The 22,327-nt window shown below is 36.6% G+C and overlaps 1 protein-coding gene across 14 annotated transcripts; it reads right to left on the reverse strand.

Annotated features, from left to right (window-relative positions):
• Window positions 1-1,083: 1,083 nt before the first annotated feature.
• Window positions 1,084-18,797, reverse strand: LOC127842512 (uncharacterized). Of its 14 annotated transcripts, XM_052372043.1 has the most exons (16): window positions 18,580-18,792; window positions 12,220-12,246; window positions 11,865-12,071; window positions 11,674-11,730; window positions 10,328-10,354; window positions 9,973-10,179; window positions 9,782-9,838; window positions 8,434-8,460; window positions 8,079-8,285; window positions 7,888-7,944; window positions 6,549-6,575; window positions 6,195-6,401; window positions 6,004-6,060; window positions 4,944-5,000; window positions 3,889-3,945; window positions 1,084-3,064 (listed from the first exon to the last, which is right to left on the reverse strand). In XM_052372043.1, the coding sequence occupies exons 1-16, from the start codon at window positions 18,626-18,628 to the stop codon at window positions 2,814-2,816; spliced, it is 1,578 nt and encodes a 525-aa protein (XP_052228003.1). In that variant the 5' UTR covers window positions 18,629-18,792; the 3' UTR covers window positions 1,084-2,813. The 14 variants fall into 14 exon arrangements, with proteins under 14 accessions (XP_052228003.1, XP_052228007.1, XP_052228004.1 ...); XM_052372047.1 differs by lacking the exon at window positions 6,004-6,060 and having other exon boundaries at window positions 18,580-18,793; XM_052372044.1 differs by lacking the exon at window positions 4,944-5,000 and having other exon boundaries at window positions 18,580-18,791.
• Window positions 18,798-22,327: the final 3,530 nt, after the last annotated feature.

The raw sequence follows: 22,327 nt of genomic DNA on the forward strand, positions 1-22,327 counted from the left end.
ATGTGTTTTCTATTTTAAAAAATGCTATAAATCGATATCTGGTATTGCAATGCTCCCATAAATGGAAGCATATAGCCGCCGCTTTTCCCTTCCTTCTCAATTTTAATTTCTATGATACTTAGTGTGCGGATGTGTGAAATGAATTTCCTACAAAATGATTTTCGTTCCAATCGATGTCCGTCCGTATTTCCTGCTGCTCGTCTTTCCTTTCGCCAAATTCTTCGTTTTCGCGCGAGATCAATAAATATTTGTATGTAATGACACTTTATATGCAGCATCTCTTTAGGATGTGCTTGCGCATTGTGTCTGGTCGTTGCGCTTTATTTATTTAGCCCTTCGATATGACACATTTGCGACAAGTTAGTATGATAATTTAATTTCCAACGGAAACTTTAGGAACAAATTATTAGATTTTGATAAAAAATAATCATTTAGGTTGGCATGCTGTCCGGTCTTTCAGCTTTAAATATTTGTTAGAGTGATTGCCCTTTGAAAACTTTAATAATATGTTTCCCTACACGATCTCAGACACATTTAATCCGACTATGGTGAACTTTATTCGCAGCATGGCTATAGGGCGGACGTGCACATTTTGTAAAGGTCGTTACTCTTAAAGGATTCTGACGTGAGTTACTGCCATTTTATCTATAATAAGACATTTTTGCATTATGTGTTTCTTTTCCAAAATCAAATCCCTGCAGATATGTACAGAGTAGTGTGTACCCGATGATCCGCATATCCGATGAAGTAATGTGAGTTGAATATCAACGTATTGTTGTCGTTCCGGTTAATCACGCTGTACAAAGTCGACTTCTCTAGATTATATGTGTAAATTTTATAAATTATTTTATTAAATCTACATTGAATTGACTTGCTTTCACCGAAAATTGTGGTTAAACCGTGTTAAACCGTGTTCCTAGTCAACAATCTCAATTCAACATCAACTATAAAATTAAAGCGGTGCCCGCAATATAACTGATTTAGAGAGATTGTTAACAAGTAAGGAGTTTGTAGAATTCAATAGTTACTGTTTTCAGATGATATGTAACACAGGGTAAGTAATAACAAACGCACTGTGATGCTAAAATTTTATTTGAAGAAAGAGATAAACGGAAAACAACAACAATAATATGATAAAACATGTGATCGAAAGCCATGTAACACTGAAATAGCATTTTGACACAGTGATAAATTGACAATTTCAAATATTCAAGACAAACGTTGTGTACATAGAAATATAAGCAAAGTAACACCAGCACCAAGAAAGCTGCATAACTATTTATGTTGTTTCGTTTAAAACATGAGTGGTAACCATTATAAAGAGTTCGACTCGTTTGCTTTATGTGTATGTTTGAAAACATGTCTATCGCGATCGCCGCATTAACGTGATGTGATTGTCACCGCATAGTCGCCATGTGATTGTCGCCGCATAGACGCGATGTGGTTGTCGCCGCAAAGACGCTGTGTTATTGTCGCCGAAAAACACGACCACTTCAAATAAAATGCAAACAGCAAACTTTCGATACTAAAGGCACACAACGTATCGATCTATCGATTCAGTGCTTTTGTAAGTTAGGGGGATGAGAATAACGCAATCTGACTGTCATTCTGTTTATCTGTTTATCCGTCAATTCCTCATGTATGTCTGTATGAACAACGCTATTATTTACTTAAGAAATACTGCATAGAGAAAATGAAATCTCATCAAGAATATGTTTGTCAACGAATTGGATTGCCTTTTTAGAAACTGCTCGCTGAATTTAAAATATTTACAAACACTATTTATTATAGAAACACACTGGAGCGCGTTCGCTTTTGGCAGAAGTCTTGTTTCTTAGTTAATATTGTTCCTGTCCCACGAGAAGATTTGACTGGGACTCCTAACAGTCATCAGGCGGTTTTTGATTTTGTGTCTTGCCATTGAATTTCATATAAACATAGATTTCACTTGAAATATATTAACGTCAAAATATGTACATAAATGTCATTTCTTTCTTTTTTCTAGCCTTACGTTTAATTCTTGAGTTAGGGTTAGGGTTGTACATTGCACCTAAAATATTAAAATTCACGTACGTGCAGATTGTAATTAAAGGGGCCTTTTCACGTTTTGGTAAATGGACCACATTGAATTTTTTTTTTTCAGATTCGCACATTTTCATTTAAGTTATGATATTTGTGAGGAAACAGCAATACTGAACATTTACCACGCTCTAAAATAGCCATTATATTAATCTTTTGACGATTTAAAAACCTGAAAATTATAAAGCGTTGCAACGCGAAACGATTGAATAATTTGGAGAGTTCTGTTATTGTCGTTATATTTTGTGAAGCTACGACAATGGTCTATATACAGTATAAAAATACGACCATCGTAGAATGAGCACGGATGGCCGAGTGGTCTAAGCGATAGACTTTTGACTCCAGGACACCAGGGGCAGTGTTTCGAGCCCTGTTGAGGTTTACTTTTTTTTCTTTAATTTTTTTTTATTCTTAATTTTTTACTGGCGCTTTTTAGATCCAATGGTTACATTTATCAAAATAAAGAAATTAATGACAAACTTTAATACATGCCAAAATCAATGAAAAGGCCCCTTTAATTGCATAAACATGCATGGAACGTATACAAATATATAATTATAAAAAAATTGTATGCGACTATAAAAACATATAACCGCAAAACTGACACATAGTTGTACGCCATATTTGTTTTAAGAAAATAAGAGAGTTATAAAACAAAAAGAAGAAAAATGATATTTTTCATAGTCCGTATTTTTGTTTAGGAGTTTGTCGTAGCGCCGGTATCATCTCGTTGTTTAAGAAGGTCGAGAAGCTTTGTATCCATCAGAATCACAGCTCATTTTTGCCAATTTATCTGCCTGCTTACACTTTGACGGCGATGTCGAGTCGTAGATCCAGCCCCGTTCGGTCTCGCACAGGCAGAACTTGTCACTGCATGGTGGGACTTCACCTCCTTTATTTGCACAGCAGTCGTGTTGTTTACACTTGACTCCATCCGATCGATCACATGAGTTGGCTGAACGACCACACTCTTGGCCAAATTTGACTATGGAATGAAAACAAGCAACATAAAATTGTAGTTCTAACTTGTCGTTTTCGAAACTAATTATTTAAAGTCTCGCAGTCTCCAAGCCAATATTTTTGACAATCAAAACTATCAATGCGCGTTTTATTGAATAAGTATAACATAAATCTTTCATTGTATAATCTCGAATGGCCCTGATTACAGGAAATATAATACTAGGTTAGTGTTAAATAAAGGTTAGCTCATAACCCTTACCTAACATTAACCTGGTATTGTATTTATCTTATCTTTTCGCTTATGTTGTATAGTTTGAAAGGAACAACTGAAACGGCTGGAAGTACCACACAACAGAAAAGTACAAACAGGATATGATATTATGACATCATTAAAGTCTGTATTATTGGCAAGCAAACTATTTATGTGCGTATTATTGCATAAGTATCACATAAATCTTAAATAGCGAAATATCAAATAGGCAAGATTACAGATGCTACGGCTTCTAGTCAACCCCGGATGACTTCAAGCCATTTCAGGTCGACAATGTCCCAATGAGCTGTACTAACACATACGATTTTCAGACTGCGCTTGTTAATTTGGGACGACACGTTACGCGAATGCATTATGACTGGTGTTACTAGCGCGCGGCTTATTAAAAAATACAGTAAAATAATAATTGGTGCAGAAAAGGTTTCCATTTTTTTAAAAGTAGCATTATTTCACGTTTTAAGAACGGTTCAATTAATAAAACAAAATGTCATTCAAAGTACGGAAAATGTATTTTACACGAATAAAGGTAGAGTACAGACATATTGTCAAAACGAAATCAGCAAGTAGTTAACATTTACCAATAGGCGTCGTAGGTGTTTGTTGCGTTGACGGTGCAGGTGTAGTCAACCATCCATCTTAAATAAATATAAATACATAAATATATTAGCTTCCATATGCTATTATTTTAAACGCGACCGTTAGTACTCAAATAGCTTTGGAGGTCACGAATGTTATGTAGTTGTGGTTAAATATTCTTAAATGTTTATGTAAGGCTTCAATAACACGATTGTGATATTGTACTATCCATTGAAATGATCCTCAAATGTTTATGTAAGGCTTCAATAACACAAGTGTGATATTGTACTATGTAGTGAATAGGTTATGGCACATAAAATACCAAAGATGGTCAACTTCCTGAAGAAAGCACCACGATTTGTATGAAGCTTATTTGATATACCCTTAATACAATAAGACGTGAGGACACGCTCTATCTGTCATGGAACCTACTTATACACCAATTTTAAAAAAGGATGTAACAACGGCTTTTCTGAGATAGAGATTTTCCTGAAATTACTATATGTCACAATTATTGTGTTAAAATGAGTTATATGCGCTAAACTCATTGGGTCATTGTCGACCTGAAATGGATTAAAGTCACCAGGAGGTAACTAGAAGCCGATTTATGTCACCCTGGGGTGACTTCAAGCCGATTTTAGTCACCCGGTCGGCTTGAAGTCACCCCAGGGTGACATGAATCGGCTTGAAGTCATCCTAGGGTGACGAGAATCGGCCTCTAGTCAACCCCGGATGACTTCAAGCCATTTCAGGTCGACAATGTCCCAATGAGCTGTACTAACACATACGATTTTCAGACTGCGCTGGTTAATTTGGGACGACACGTTGCGCGAATGCATTATGCCTGGTGTTACTAGCCCGCTATTTATAAACTTACAGAAAAATAATAATAGGTGCAGAAAAGGTTTTCATTTTTTTATATTGGCATTATTTCACGTTTTATGAACGGTTTAATTAATAAAACAAAATGTCAAAGTACGGAAAATGTATTTTACACGAATAAAGGTAGAGTACAGACATATTGTCAAAACGAAACCAGCTAGTAGTTAACATTTACCAATAGGTGTCGTAGGTGTTTGTTGCGTTGACGGTGCAGGTGTAGTCAACCATCCATCTTAAATAAATATAAATACATAAATATATTAGCTTCCATATGCTATTATTTTAAACGCGACCGTTAGTACTCAAATAGCTTTGGAGGTCACGAATGTTATGTAGTTGTGATTAAATATTCTTAAATGTTTATGTAAGGCTTCAATAACACGATTGTGATATTGTACTATCCATTGAAATGATCCTCAAATGTTTATGTAAGGCTTCAATAACACAAGTGTGATATTGTACTATGTAGTGAATAGGTTATGGCACATAAAATACCAAATATGGTCAACTTCCTGAAGAAAGCACCACAATTTGTATGAAGCTTATTTAATATCCCCTTAATAAAATAAGACGTGAGGACACGCTCTATCTGTCATGGAACCTACTTATACACCAATTTAAAAAAAGGATGTAACAACGGCTTTTCGGAGATAGAAATTTTCCTGAAATAACTATATGTCACAATTATTGTGTTAAAATGAGTTAAATGCGCTAAACTCATTGGGTCATTGTCGACCTGAAATGGATTGAAGTCACCCGGGGGTAACTAGAAGCCGATTCATGTCGCCCTGGGTGCATTCACGCAGATTTTAGTCACCCGGTCGGCTTGAAGTCACCCCAAGGTGACATGAATCGGCTTGAAGTCACCCTAGGGTGACGAGAATCGGCTTCTCGTCGACCCCGGATGACTTCAAGCCATTTCAGGTCGACAATGTCCCAATGAGTTGTAATAACACATACCATTTTCAGACTGCGCTGGTTAATTTGGGACGACAAGTTACGCGAATGCATTATGCCTGGTGTTACTAGCGCGGGGCTCATTTATAAACTTACAGTAAAATAATAATAGGTGCATAAAAGTTTCCATTTTTTTAAATTAGCATTATTTCACGTTTTATGAACGGTTCAATTAAAAAACAAAATGTCATGCAAAGTACGGAACATGTATTTTACACGAATAAAGGTAGAGTACAGACTTGTTGTCAAAACGAAATCAGCAAGTAGTTAACATTTACCAATAGGCGTCGTAGGTGTTTGTTGCGTTGACGGTGCAGGTGTAGTCAACCATCCATCTTAAATAAATATAAATACATAAATATATTAGCTTCCATATGCTATTATTTTAAACGCGACCGTTAGTACTCAAATAGCTTTGGAGGTCACGAATGTTATGTAGTTGTGATTAAATATGTCAATGCAATGTTACCTTCACACACAAAGGCGCCAGCATGGTTGCAAACTCCTATTGACGAATCAAACTTGGTGCCTGGCGCACAGTTGTGCCTCACCCAGTAGTAGGTCACCGTTGCGTCATCGTGGGTTGCCAAGGTAGCGCATTGACAGAACGAGTTGCAGTTCGTGCCGGGCATGAGTCTCAAGCGGATCACATCATGCTCGTATTTAGAGCATATGGCTGAATTGTAATACATAGATGTCGTAAACTGTCTACGAACAGTGCGCTGTATAAACGAGAGTTCTTGACTCAAATGTGTTCAATATTTATCTTAAGAAAATAACAGAGTTGTAGAGAACAAACTGTTATGTCTTAATAATCACTTACCCCCCTCTCTACAGCCAGCACTTTCGTCTGAAAGAAAAGATATATATAACCATTATTAAATATTTTTAGGAAAATGTGTACAAACATAAGATAAAATAAAGCTTTTCTTTCGGATTGTGTTTTTGCAATTGAACGATACATAAATTCATTGTCCGATTTTATTTTTTATCAATTTCCAAAACGTTCTTCCTGTAACTTTATTTTAATGTTAGCCGTCTACTATATAATGTATTGAAATGATCCTCAAATGTTTATGTAAGGATTCAATAACACAAGTGTGATATTGTACTATGCATTGAAATGATTCTCAGATTTATGCATTGAAATGATACTCAAATGTTTATGTAAGGCTTGAATAACACAAGTGTGATATTGTACTATGTATTGAAATGATTCTCAAATGTTAATGTAAGGCTTCAGTAACACAAGTGTGATATTGTACACTGCATTGAAATGATTCTTAAATGTTAATGTAAGGCTGCAATAACACGATTGTGATATTGTACCATCCATTGAAATGATCATCAAATGTTTATGTAAGGCTTCAATAACAAAAGTGTGATATTGTACTATGCAGAGAATAGGTCATGGCACATTACCAAAGATGGTCAACTTACTGAAGAAAGCACCACAATTTGTATGAAGCTTATTTAATATACCCTTAATAAAATAAGACGTGAGGACACGCTCTATCTGTCATGGAACCTACTTATAAACCAATTTTAAAAAAGGATGTAACAGCGGCCTTTCTGAGATAGAGATTTTCCTGAAATTGCTATATGTCACAATTATTGTGTAAAATGAGTTAAATGCGCTAAACTCATCGGGTCATTGTCGACCTGAAATGGATTGAAGTCTGCCGGGGGTAACTAGAAGCCGATTCATGTCACCCTGGGGTGACTTCAAGCCGATTTAGTCACCCGGTCGGCTTGAAGTCACCCCAGGGTGACATGAATGGGCTTGAAGTCACCCTAGGGTGACGAGAATCGGCTTCTAGTCAACCCCGGATGACTTCAAGCCATTTCAGGTCGACAATGTCCCAATGAGCTGTACTAACACATACGATTTTCAGACTGCGCTGGTTAATTTGGGACGACACGTTACGCGAATGCATTATGCCTGGTGTTACTAGCGCGCGGCTTATTTATAAACTTACAGTAAAATAATTATAGGTGCAGAAAAGGTTTCCATTTTTTTAAATTAGCATTATTTCACGTTTTATGAACGGTTCAATTAAAAAACAAAATGTCATGCAAAGTACGGAAAATGTATTTTACACGAATAAAGGTAGAGTACAGACATATTGTCAAAACGAAACCAGCAAGTAGTTAACATTTACCAATAGGCGTCGTAGGTGTATGTTGCGTTGACAGTGCAGGTGTAGTCAACCATCTATCTTAAATAAATATAAATACATAAATATATTAGCTTCTATATGCTTTTATTCTAAACGCGACCGTTAGTACTCAAATAGCTTTGGAGGTCACGAATGTTATGTAGTTGTGATTAAATATGTCAATGCAATGTTACCTTCACACACAAAGGCGCCAACATGGTTGCAAACTCCTATTGACGAATCAAACTTGGTGCCTGGCGCACAGTTGTGCCTCACCCAGTAGTAGGTCACCGTTGCGTCATCATGGGTTGCCAAGGTAGCGCATTGACAGAACGAGTTGCAGTTCGTGCCGGGCATGAGTCTCAAGCGGATCACATCATACTCGTATTTAGAGCATTTGGCTGAATTGTAATACATAAATGTCGTAAACTGTCTACGAACAGTGCGCTGTATAAACGAGAGTTCTTGACTCAAATGTCTTCAATATTTATCTTAAGAAAATAACAGAGTCGTAGAGAACAAACTGTAATGTCTTTAATATTTACATATCCCCCTCTCTACAGGCAGCACTTCTGTCTGAAAGAAAAGATATATATAACAATTATTAAATATTTTGAGGAACATGTGTACAAACATTAGATAAAATAAAGCTTTTCTTTCGGATTGTGTGTGTGCAATTGAACGATACAGAAATTCATTGTCCGATTTTATGTTTTTTTTTCAATTTCCAAAACGTTCTTCCTGTAACTTTATTTTAATGTTTGCCGTCTACTATATAATGTATTGAAATGATCCTCAAATGTTTATGTAAGGATTCAATAACACAAGTGTGATATTGTACTATGCATTGAAATGATTCTCAGATGTATGCATTGAAATGGTACTCAAATGTTTATGTAAGGCTTCAATAACACAAGTGTGATATTGTACTATGTATTGAAATGATTCTCAGATGTTAATGTAAGGCTTCAGTAACACAAGTGTGATATTGTACAATGCATTGAAATGATTTTTAAATGTTTATGTAAGGCTTCAATAACACGATTGTGATATTGTACTATCCATTGAAATGATCCTCAAATGTTTATGCAAGGCTTCAATAACACAAGTGTGATATTGTACTATGTAGTGAATAGGTTATGGCACATAAAATACCAAAGATGGTCAACTTCCTGAAGAAAGCACCACAATTTGTATGAAGCTTATTTAATATACCCTTAATAAAATAAGACGTGAGGACACGCTCTATCAGTCATGGAACCTTCTTATAAACCAATTTACAAAAGGGATGTAACAACGGCTTTTCTGAGATAGGGATTTTCCTGAAATTGCTATATGTCACAATTATTGTGTCAAAATGAGTTAAATGCGCTAAACTCATTGGGTCATTGTCGACCTGAAATGGATTAAAGTCACCCGGGGGTAACTAGAAGCCGATTCATGTCACCCTGGGGTGACTTCAAGCCGATTTTAGTCACCAGGTCGGCTTGAAGTCACCCCAGGGTGACATGAATCGGCTTGAAGTCACCCTAGGGTGACGAGAATCGGCTTCTAGTCAACCCCGGATGACTTCAAGCCATTTCAGGTCGACAATGTCCCAATGAGCTGTACTAACACATACGATTTTCAGACTGCGCTGGTTAATTTGGGACGACACGTAACGCGAATGCATTATGCCTGGCGTAACTAGCGCGCGGCTTATTCATAAACTTACATTAAAATAATTATAGGTGCAGAAAAGGTTTCCATTTTTTAAATTAGCATTATTTCACGTTTTATGAGCGGTTCAGTTAATAAAACAAAATGTCATTCAAAGTACGGAAAATGTATTTTACACGAATAAAGGTAGAGTACAGACTTGTTGTCAAAACGAAATCAGCAAGTAGTTAACATTTACCAATAGGTGTCGTAGGTGTTTGTTGCGTTGACGGTGCAGGTGTAGTCAACCATCCATCTTAAATAAATATAAATACATAAATATATTAGCTTCCATATGCTATTATTTTAAACGCGACCGTTAGTACTCAAATAGCTTTGGAGGTCACGAATGTTATGTAGTTGTGATTAAATATGTCAATGCAATGTTACCTTTACACACAAAGGCGCCAGCATGGTTGCAAACTCCTATTGACGAATCAAACTTGGTGCCTGGCGCACAGTTGTGCCTCACCCAGTAGTAGGTCACCGTTGCGTCATCGTGGGTTGCCAAGGTAGCGCATTGACAGAACGAGTTGCAGTTCGTGCCGGGCATGAGTCTCAAGCGGATCACATCATGCTCGTATTTAGAGCATATGGCTGAATTGTAATACATAATTGTCGTAAATTGTCTACGAACAGTGCGCTGTATAAACGAGAGTTCTTGACTCAAATGTGTTCAATATTTATCTTAAGAAAATAACAGAGTTGTAGAGAACAAACTGTAATGTCTTAAATATTTACTTACCCCCCTCTCTACAGCCATCACTTTTGTCTGAAAGAAAAGATATATATAACCATAATGTAATATTTTGAGGCAAATGTGTACAAACATTAGATAAAATAAAGCTTTTCTTTTGGATTGTGTGTGTGCAATTGAACGATACATAAATTCATTGTCCGATTTTATGTTTTATCAATTTCCAAAACGTTCTTCCTGTAACATTATTTTAATGTTTGCCGGCTACTTTATAATGTATTGAAATGATCCTCAAATGTTTATGTAAGGATTCAATAACACTAATGTGATATTGTACTGTGCATTGAAATGATTCTCAGATGTATGCATTGAAATGATACTCAAATGTTTATGTGAGGCTTCAATAACACAAGTGTGATATTGTACTATGTATTGAAATGATTCTCAAATGTTAATGTAAGGCTTCAGTAACACAAGTGGGATATTGTACAATGCATTGAAATGATTCTTAAATGTTTTTGTAAGGCTTCAATAACACGATTGTGATATTGTACTATCCATTGAAATGATCTTTAAATGTTTATGTAAGGCTTCAATAACACAAGTGTGATATTGTACTATGTAGAGAATAGGTTATGGCACATAAAATACCGAAGATGGTCAACTTCCTGAAGAAAGCACCACAATTTGTATGACGCTTATTTAATATACCCTTAATAAAATAAGACGTGAGGACACGCTCTATCTGTCATGGAACCTGCTTATAAACCAATTTTAAAAAAGGACGTAACAACGGTTTTTCTGAGATAGAGATTTTTCTGAAATTGCTATGTGTCACAATTATTGTGTTAAAATGAGTTAAATGCGCTAAACTCATTGGGTCATTGTCGGCCTGAAATGGATTGAAGTCACCCGGTGGTAACTAGAAGCCGATTCATGTCACCCTGGGGTGACTTCAAGCCGATTTTAGTCACTCGGTCGGCTTGAAGTCACCCCAGGGTGACATGAATCGGCTTGAAGTCACCATAGGGTGACGAGAATTGGCTTCTAGTCAACCCCGGATGACTTCAAGCCATTTCAGGTCGACAATGTCCCAATGAGCTGTACTAACACATACGATTTTCAGACTGCGCTGGTTAATTTGGGACGACACGTTACGCGAATGCATTATGCCTGGTGTAACTAGCGCGCGGCTTATTCATAAACTTACATTAAAATAATTATAGGTGCAGAAAAGGTTTCCATTTTTTTAAATTAGCATTATTTCACGTTTTATGAGCGGTTCAGTTAATAAAACAAAATGTCATTCAAAGTACGGAAAATGTATTTTACACGAATAAAGGTAGAGTACAGACTTGTTGTCAAAACGAAATCAGCAAGTAGTTAACATTTACCAATAGGCGTCGTAGGTGTTTGTTGCGTTGACGGTGCAGGTGTAGTCAACCATCCATCTTAAATAAATATAAATACATAAATATATTAGCTTCCATATGCTATTATTTTAAACGCGACCGTTAGTACTCAAATAGCTTTGGAGGTCACGAATGTTATGTAGTTGTGATTAAATATGTCAATGCAATGTTACCTTCACACATAAAGGCGTCAACATGGTTGCAAACTCCTATTGACGAATCAAACTTGGTGCCTGGCGCACAGTTGTGCCTCACCCAGTAGTAGGTCACCGTTGCGTCATCGTGGGTTGCCAAGGTAGCGCATTGAAGGAACGAGTTGCAGTTCGTGCCGGGCATGAGTCTCAAGCGGATCACATCATGCTCGTATTTAGTGCATATGTCTGAATTGTAATACATAAATGTCGTAAATTGTCTACGAACAGTGCGCTGTATAAACGAGAGTTCTTGACTCAAATGTGTTCAATATTTATTTTAGGAAAATAACAGAGTTGTAGAGAACAAACTGTAATGTCTTAAATATTTACTTACCCCCCTCTCTACAGCCAGCACTTTTGTCTGTAAGGAAAGAGATATATAACAATCAATTTTCGTTTCCGGCTGAGAAAAGTTGTTTTGTTTTTGCGCAGTTGAAATATTACAAGTTTGTGCTTAAATACGTGATTACTGGTTTTATAAAAGGACGAATGTAAAGATATGTAACGTATATTTGTTTTCTGAGCTTTGTGGCATTTGAAAATCGTTACACAAATGTAATACAAAACAAAAAAGCTCCAGTGTCTTTGTTATCTAAAGACTAATTTGAAAATGTAAACATACATCTATATCTATTTATATCACAGTGATTGTGAAACTACAGTTATTCGAAACAGTTATTCGATACAGTTATTCGATACAGTGTATGGTGTTAGCAACTCGAGATTCCGTCACGCATGACTGACAAGGATTACAATTCGGAAGTTTTTACCTGAAAGAACTGCACTGGTCGTAAACATGGGAATTAGCACTGAACTTTGGCGGACAAGGATCGGCGCATTTACTCAGCCGATGAGGAAGAAGAAATCACTACAGCAAAATGCAAATGATAAATACCACTATATTTTATTGACTATGCGAATACTTTTATTCTTTCTACTAGTAGCACAATGCGTAGAACGAAATCCTGGACCAGATCTCCGAGATCGATCTCAACGGTCTAAATCCTTAAGTCACACAACGAATCGTGCTACCAGAAGAAAAACGGGACCTACAGGTGGAAATGAAGTTGGGCCAATGCTACCAGAACTCAGTAGTAAGCAGCCTTACGGAAGTGCTTTAGAAAATAATCAAACGTCATTGAGTAATTGGTTACATTCTACAAACACGATTAGTACGGGGACGAAAAGCGGAAATCAGATACACGATGACGCTACTGGTGATGAGGACTTGGACTCGGGCAGTATCGATGAAGCATCCATATTGTTAGAAATTCGTCGTTATGTGAAAACGATGAACAGCAAATTCGATAAATTTTAACAATCCGTCAATGATTTAAAACGCGAAAATATCGAAATCAAGCAGAAAAACAAGCAACTTTCAGAAAAAGTGAAGTCATTAAGCGAACGAATAAAAACATATGAAGAAAAAATACTCGAAAATTCTAAACTTCAGGAAAAACAGGAAACCATTCTCCGAAACAATAATTTGAAATTCTATGGAATAAACCATGATGGATTATAAAACAATGCACAATGTGAACAAAAAGTCCGGTCGTTTATACTCGAACAATTAGGTATTGACTCGACGGACATTCAGTTCGAATATACTGACAGACTATCTTCGAAAAAAGATCGACCTATTCTGGCTAGGTTTGCACTGCTGAAACATAAGCAAACGGTTCTGAACGCGTTTAGTGATAAACGGAAGAATGGTCAAGTCAGTGGTAGAGTAGTAGAAGATTTACCGGATAGAATTGTGAAAGCACGAACCGCTCTGCATCCATTCCTTGAGCAGTGCCAACATGAAGGAAAGGCAGCCAGATACAAACAGGATAAACTAATGGTGTGCGGGGAGCTATACGAATATGACTTCATTTCGAACAAACCAATATTAGTTGCTAAATAGGAAAATGGCCAAGGCTCAGAATACACGAACGATGTAAATAGTGTAAATTGTTTTAGTTTATGTTCAATTAAAGTACAAGGACTTAAACAATACTCGAATGACGCGCTTTTTAAATGTTTCTGCGAATATTTCGATGTAATAGCGCTAAACGAAACGTGGTAGACAAAAGATCAAGAGATTACAATTTTTTTAATAATTACACATGCTTTGAAAATATGCGAATAGGAAATGGCAAGCGTGGATCAGGGGGCGTTGTAGTATTCATCAAAGACAGTTAATGCAAATACTTTAAAAGAGTCTACGATCATCTGACAGAGTGCATTGTTGTGAACGTGTCATGCGATCTGACGGGATATTCCAAAGAACTATTTATGATATTCACATACATCTCACCGGAAAGATCAGTTATATACGATGAAGACAATGATGACGGTATAGACATTTTATGTCAGAAATTATTATTAATTCTTTCTGACTTTCCATCTGCACTTATCCTTCTAGAAGGTAATCTTAACGCGCGAACGGGTGATCTAATAGATTTTATTCCGAATGGCGATATTGATCACATTGTAGGGGAAACCACATACCCTTGCGACACTTTTAATGAAAAAAGAGTCACAAAAGACTGTGCTTTAAACAGGTTTGGGACATCCTTAATCGATCTGTGCTGCTCTCTTTACATACACATTCTAAATTGCAGAGTAGAAGATGACCGCGGAGGAGAAATTACCTGCGTCGAAAATGGTGGAAGAAGTACCGTGGATTATGTAATCGCGTCAACACAACTGTTTAATTATATAGAACGATTTGAAGTTTGTCCAGATCTTTTCTCTGACCATTTTCCACTGAAGTGCATTCTTAAATTTGCTAAGCAAGCACCGAGTGATGGAGCGGACATATCGCGTGTGCAAAGTGCATATCACTTCCCATGGAATGACCAGTTAAAACAAACTTTTTTAGACAAATTCAAAATCAGATATGACACATTTGAAAGGTCTATTTCCAGTGGTGATCAAACATGTAGATTATCAGAATTTATTGAAATAATACAAACTGCAGCGGACTGCATGAAGAAGAAAATAGTTGGTCGATTCCATAGGAATAAAACGCCAGTTACTCAATCTGAGTGGTGGGACACAGAATGTCAGGAATTAAAGCGCCAAAAATATAGTAGCTTAAGAAAATTTCGATTAACCAGCTTTGCACTGGATCTCACTAACTACTTAAACTACAAAAACAGGTTCAGGCTGATTTGTAAATACAAAAAGAAAAAACTTGAGCTCAAACGACGTCGCGTTTTGGTGGAAAAAAGCGATAACCCAAAGTTATTTTGGGACAATATAAAACGAGCGAAAAGAAAACGCAATGCAATAAATGACTCGATTTTCTGCGATGAGTGGTACGAGTATTTTAAACACCTGTTTTCGGCAAGCACACCGAATTAATCCGATGATACGCACGAGCACCAGGTGTTACCTCCCTTACAAACAAATATAAACACCCGCGAATTAAACGAACCAATTTCAGAGGACGAAATAGTAAATAGTATTAAGTCACTTAAATCGAAATGTTCATCAGGTACGGACGGGCTGTGTATAGAAATGTTTAAATGCACTATCGACAAAACATGGCCATTCATTCACAGAGTGTTTAATGACATTTACACAGGTGGCAATTTCCCTGAAAGCTGGAGTGAAAGTATAATAACTCCCATTCACAAGAAAGGATCCACAATGAACCCGAACAACTATCGTGCAATATCAATAAGGAATGCTATTAGTAAAGATATTTGTCAATATATTAACTATAAGACTTACAAAGTGGTCTGAAGTCAACAGCATAATCAATGAAGCACAGGCAGGTTTTCGGCGGGGATACTCGACTAACGACAATATTTTTAATTTGCAGTCTATTATACGAAAGTACACTACGAAAAAAGGTGGTCGATTTTACGTTATTTACGTGGACTACCAAAAGGCCTTTCATAGTTGCGACCACCAAAAACTATGGGAATGTCTGTCACGATTTGCTATTTGTGGAAATTTTCTCAATATTTTTGTTCGATGTTTAGCAAAATGAAATCTTGCGTAAAAGTGAGAAGTCGCCTTACCGACTTTTTTGAGTGCAAAATCGGAACAAAACAAGGCTGTTTAAGTTCACCGATTATCTTTTTGCTATTCATGAATGACTTGGTTCATTATTTACGTTCAAACATTAACAATAACGGAGTGTTCGTGTGTGAAGAATCTGAGCGACTTTATGCATTATTATACGCTGACGACGTCTCCAGCTTTGCGGAAACTGCTTCAAATTTGCAGAATATTATCAATTGCGTAGCAGACTTTAGTGATAACCTGGGAATTAAAATTAACCTTGAGAAGTCAAAGGTCATGGTGTTCCGTAATGGAGGTCGTGTACGGCATTATGAAAAATGGACCTTAATGGGGGCGGAAATAGAAGTGTTGCCCAATTATAAGTATCTAGGAGCTTTCTTCACACCAAATTGTCATGGAATATGACCAAAGATGTTTTAGCTAAACAAGCGAAGAAGGCTGTCTTTAGCATATATAATTTGAGTAAACATTTTGGGTACTTTAAACCCAATGAAGCATTTTAACTTTTTGATTCAATGGTTGTTCCTATTTTATGTTTCTCAGCGGAGATTTGGGAGTTCGAGTCCTCGGATATTACTGAGAGAGTGCATTTTGACTTTTGTAAATATATATGTGGGTTAAATAAAAATGTTTCATTATTTTCGCTTTAAGTGATTGCGGCCGTCTGGTAATTTCGGTAAACTATATGATGAAATGTATACAATATTGGATTCGACTGACCCGAATGGACCAAAATCGCTAACCAAAACAGCTGTATGAAATGCTTAGAAGACAGGACGATGCTGGTAGATCAAACTGGGCGACAAATGTTAAACGTATGCTATTTAACTACGGATTTGGATTTGCATGGCATAACAATGGAGTTGGAAATAGTAGTGATTTTCTTTCACAATTCAAGAACAGACTGAAAGACTGTGCTCTGCAGGAACTTCAATTAAAGATCAATAACTCACCTAAATCGCTTCTCTTTAAGGAATACAAATCCATGCTTAATATTGAGAGATACTTATTGTAGATCTCCCATTCCTTCTAAAACGGACGATGTCAAATTTCCGGTGCTCTGGACATGTGCTGATGATTGAGAAAGGGCGACACTTAAATATAGATAAGAGATCGAGATTGTGTTGCATTTTGTGTAAGTCATAATGCCGTTACTATTGAAGATGAATTTCATTATCTTGTTATCTGCCCTTTGTATGAACCTCTCAGGTTAGAACACGTTGATAGAAACTGGTGTGAAAGAGGCCGAACTATCGCATTGTTTTTTTAGTACGATGTCTGACTCTAGGGAAGACAACATATGGTCACTGGCTAAACGTTTATCAGCGGAAATAATAATTTAACTACCGCGTGAACTATTTTACCGAAACGGAAAACAAATAATGCATATGTATATACATACATTTTGTTACCATTTGATTATTTTGTATTATATGTGTTGCTTTATTTCTTAATCTCATTTGTAGTATCATATGTAAATACACGATGTTTGATGTATATTTATAATATCACTATTACATACATGTATATGCTGAATATATGTATTCTGGTCTGGAGGCCTTAACATACGAATAAACTGTATTGTATTGTATTATTGTATATAACCATTTTTAAATATTTTGAGGAAAATTTGTACAAGCATTAGATAAAATAAAGCTTTTCTTTCGGATTGTGTGTGTGCAATTGAACGATACAGAAATTCATTGTCCGATTTTATGTTTTATCAATTTCCAAAACGTTCTTCCTGTAAATTTATTTTATTGTTTGTCGTCTACTATATAATGTATTGAAATGATCCTCAAATGTTTATGTAAGGATTCAATAACACAATTGTGATATTGTACTATGAAATGCAATGATCCTAAAATGTTTATGTAATTCACTCTATTCTAATTAAACTATAAGTCTTACAAAGCTATAACCACATAAATATTGAAATCAAACATACGTTTTGTGAATTTAATTACAACTGTTAATATATGATAATGAATTTAAATATTCATATACTACAATGAATTCGTGCACAACTACATATGCAACAGTCGACATAAAATATATGATTGTTAAGTCAACAATTGTTCTCACGATTGTTTAACCAACACATTATTATGAACAATGGATATATAATACAAACTATTAATCAAATGTTATGGAACCGTAAATCAAATGTTTTCCCCAGTGAAAATCATAACACGCGACTTATTGTTATAGTTTTTGTTTCCAAACTTGTGTCAAAGGAAAAAATATGCACAGAAAAGTGGTAATGCCCCAACAATATTCGTTTTGTTTTTTACTCGAATTGATTTTCAAATGTTTGCATTTCTAATTCCTTTAGTGTTATGTTATACTTTCGTCTGAACTTGTATACTGGTATGTTATAAATAAAGTTAAATCTGTTAAAAAAACAAGAGCATATTTATTATTATGATAAGTAAATTGAGACTTCTATTATCAAATTACCTCTGAGGCTTTACCACGGTTCGTTTATTCAGAAAATATTTTGAATACGTTACCTATTTGTTAACATTGTACCTATTTTTTTAACGCGTTTCTATTTTATTTGTCGTCGTTACTATCTCAAATGACAAGCTTTATTTTTGTTTCAAATATTTATTGACTGGGCATGAAATATACTAATAATAAATCCAAATGCCGTAATAAGTAACACACATACCTAACCAACACAAAGCGAAAACGATCAGATAAGTCCGATGAGATGTCATTTTCACTCTTGAAATTTCCTAAAACGTTTAGTGTTGTGACGATCAGTTGATTGGTTTCTCGATCGCAAAGGCTCCTATTTTATAGAGCCGAAGTTAAAAAAATGTGTTAAGGTTACACAACACACGCATTTTCTATTTTGAGCGATACCATGATCTACCTGATTGACATCTCAAGGGCGGCCGCGGCTGACGAAATAGCGGATATTGTTTTGTATTGACGTACATTTATAGTTTTACCTGTTGCTATCTTTCTGTTAACTTATGTGATTTACTTAAGTGATCATACTTTTACCACGTATTTTGTGTTGTTAAGTTTAACATATTTAGACTGAAAGATAGACTGAAGAAGTTAAAGCTAGCCATAATTTTGCACTGGGTGTGGAATGAAACGCTTGTTGCACATATTTTGAACATTATGTTCAATAATTTCAAATATACATATTTTAAATGAAATATATTGCAGAACTTTGATGCTTGTCGTACCAGTTTAAAGTATCATGTACATAAAAACAAGAAATGTATTATATTAGAAGTGCAAATTCCAGTATCTTTTTCTTCTTTTATTGAGAGATGGGTGTAAGGACATTTTAGTTGCTGAGGCAATTAAATGAACAACGGCAGTGATTTTTTCCCATTAGTTTAAAAACCATTTGAGGCGCTATACAATTCAAGTCTGCAACAAACTCCTGCTTTCAATGATGATAATAATTTATTTTGTGTACCTCTAGTGACTTGCCGATTAGGTATGTTTTCAATTTGTCTTTTCAAGTATATGTTCTGAGTTGCATACATCGTATTTGCATCATACGAGTTGATTATTAACAGACAAGGAAATATCATACAGCAGTATAATAATGATGTAGTTTCGCTTAACCTATACAATTTTCCTTATAATTCTTTTAATTGAATGCAGTATAATAACCTACGAATAAACATTTCAGAAAATGTAAACTTTTTAATTGACATTTCCTTTTGTGATTTTTTTCCAAAAGAACGAAGAAAATATAATTTGTCATTTAAATAATGATTTAGCGTCAAACATTTGTATTATCATCAGTGAGTACCCATGAAGACCAAAGACGAAAAAGTAAAAAAAAAATATCGATTTGGTAATTTGTATTCCAAGAATATCTGTACAACCGATAGCTTGCCTCGCATCTTGAAAACTGACTCTCGAAGCAGAGGGTAACTATGTTTGCATAAAGCAACATAGTGCGTATTTGAATTCGCACCAAATACGTTCGAACATACAAATTAAAGCATTTCTAACAGACAACAATAATTTTGGTGAACTTCATTTCACTAACTTTCATTAGAATTGACAGATGATGTATTTAATTTATTTCAATGTCTGTTGACTGGGCATTTTATTGATAATTATATATCGCCTCCTTTCTCAAACTAACAAAATGTACGCATTTAACACAAAGCCACTCAGTTTAATACCGAAAATACAAGATTAATTTAAGGAAATCATCACTGGCCTGGTCCTCACGGGGGGTATGGGAGACGACGACACAGAGATCCTCCATCAAGCTTTTCTTCTGACGGCCTCGCTCGTGAACTACCGATAGCGTGCATTTGAGCACATTCTTGTACAGGGAGTTGCGTCTTGTGACGTGTCCACACCAAACCAGCTTTCGTCGTTTGACGGTCTCCCATGAGGTTGGGAGTTCTTGTGGGCCAACTCGTGCTGCTGACAAGTTCCGGAGGAACTCGGTGGACTTGTTTAAAATGAAAGAGATGCAGGTCAGTCTACGGAGATAATTGTTTTTAAAGGTGTGTACCCTGCTTCAGGTTTCAGCGTAAAGCGTTCAGGTAACGCAGTCGTACAGTAGGATGGAGACTACAAGAGACTTGTTCGGGAAGCTGATGGAGCTTCTTGTACACAATCTGCTCAATCTGGCTATTGCCGTGATCGCCATGGTGATTATAATTCGGACTTTGGCGGTACTGGCACTGGTACTGGCACCAACCACGGAATTGCTCTAAATTATATGAAGCTAATAACTTCTTCCAGCTTCCCGCCGTGGTGATGTCTGCACTGGTGAGGTTTTGGATTTTGTTACTAGTTTCGCCCATTTGTGCAATGACATCGGCGAATCTCAAGTTCGAGATCGATCTGCCACCGTTGAAAATCGAGGTGTGCTGGATTTGGAGGATGTACTGCATATTTTAAAGAAAACGATCAAAACTGGACTAAGGACTGAAGACATCATTGTCGAACACCCCTTGAAGTCCTTAAAAAAATAATTCATCTGTCCGTTCAGACGAACAGCACTGCATACGTTTCCGAAGAATTCCTGTATTATTTGCACCAGCCATATGTCAATGTTGAATAATTTAAGAACCTACCATAGGCCATCATGCCACAAGAAGTCGAAAGCTTTCGCAAAGTCGATGAAGGTTTGGAAGAGCTCACGTTGTTGTTGTAGATGTTTCTCCATTACGATTGCATCTGGAGAATTGGTACAAAGTGCTCCGTCAAGTTCTTAATCCAGCCTGCTCTTTCGGCATCAGTCCTCGACTTCACTTTTCAGTCGGTTGAGGATGGTGCGTAACATGACTTCGTCGTGGCTGACGAGGCTTATGGTACAGTTATTCTGTCACAAAAAGTTGCCCTTTTTTCTGTAGGACGATGACCAGAGACTGGGTCCACTCCTTAGGCCACGTCTTCTCCTCCTAGATCTTCATACACAGGGCCGTTATTGCTGCAGTCGTTGCCTCTCCTAGTTCTTCAATTACCTGCACTAGCACATCGGCAATATTGAACTCTCTCAAAACCTGCCGTAGAGCATCATGCCATCCGGGGTCGAAGTCTTTCTTAAAGTCGATGAAGTTGTGGAAGAGCTCACGTTGGTTTTGCAGGTGTTTATCAATGATGCGTCTGCAGTTAAAAATCCACTATGCTCCGCCCAGCTCTGAATCCAGCCCGCACTTCTGCCACCAGATTCTAGGTCTAACTTTTTAATTGGTTGAGTATTATTTATATCATGACTTTGCTGGGATGGCTGATGAGGCTAACTGTGCGATAATTCTGGCATACCTTGAGGTTGCCTTTTTTCGGTAGAATGCTTACTAAAAATTAGTTCCACATCTTGTGCTACTTCATTTCCTTTCATACCGTTTTACATAGTTCTGTCATTTCTTTAGTATTTCAACTCCTCCGTACTTATTCAGATCATAAGGGATATTGTCAGTTCCCCGATAAATTCCTGCTTTCAGACTGTACACTACCTTTAGTGTGGCCTGGATTTCTTCGTTCGCTTCTGGTCTGGAATCTTACTGAAGGGGACTGGGGTCTGGTCGAAGCGGAATATATACAAGTCACTGCAGTATTTAATCCATCTGTTCAGAAGGTGATTGCCGATGTATGCGCCAGGAAACGTTCTAATGATCGCCATGTGATGGCCGATTTGAACAATTTCGGAGCAAGTTTGGAATCTATCTGGTTGTTAACTTGCCCGGGCGGAGCATGCCAGGTTGCAGTTCAGGACTGTTTGTGTGTACAGCGTGTTGGCCCGTGGAGTTAGTTGCTTCTGGCGAATCAAAGAAAACTAAGCCCACAAGCCCATTGGTCTCTCTAATGCCAAATCGTATTACCGCCCCTGATCAATCGTGGTACGCTACTGGTCCAACCTTGGCATTCTAGTTGCCTTGGTCTTTGAGGATGTCTTTCTTCGGGACATTGTCTATGAT

The sequence above is a fragment of the Dreissena polymorpha genome, chromosome 8 (genome assembly GCF_020536995.1).
Source record: "Dreissena polymorpha isolate Duluth1 chromosome 8, UMN_Dpol_1.0, whole genome shotgun sequence".
In the NCBI taxonomy this organism is placed as follows: Eukaryota; Metazoa; Mollusca; class Bivalvia; order Myida; family Dreissenidae; genus Dreissena; species Dreissena polymorpha.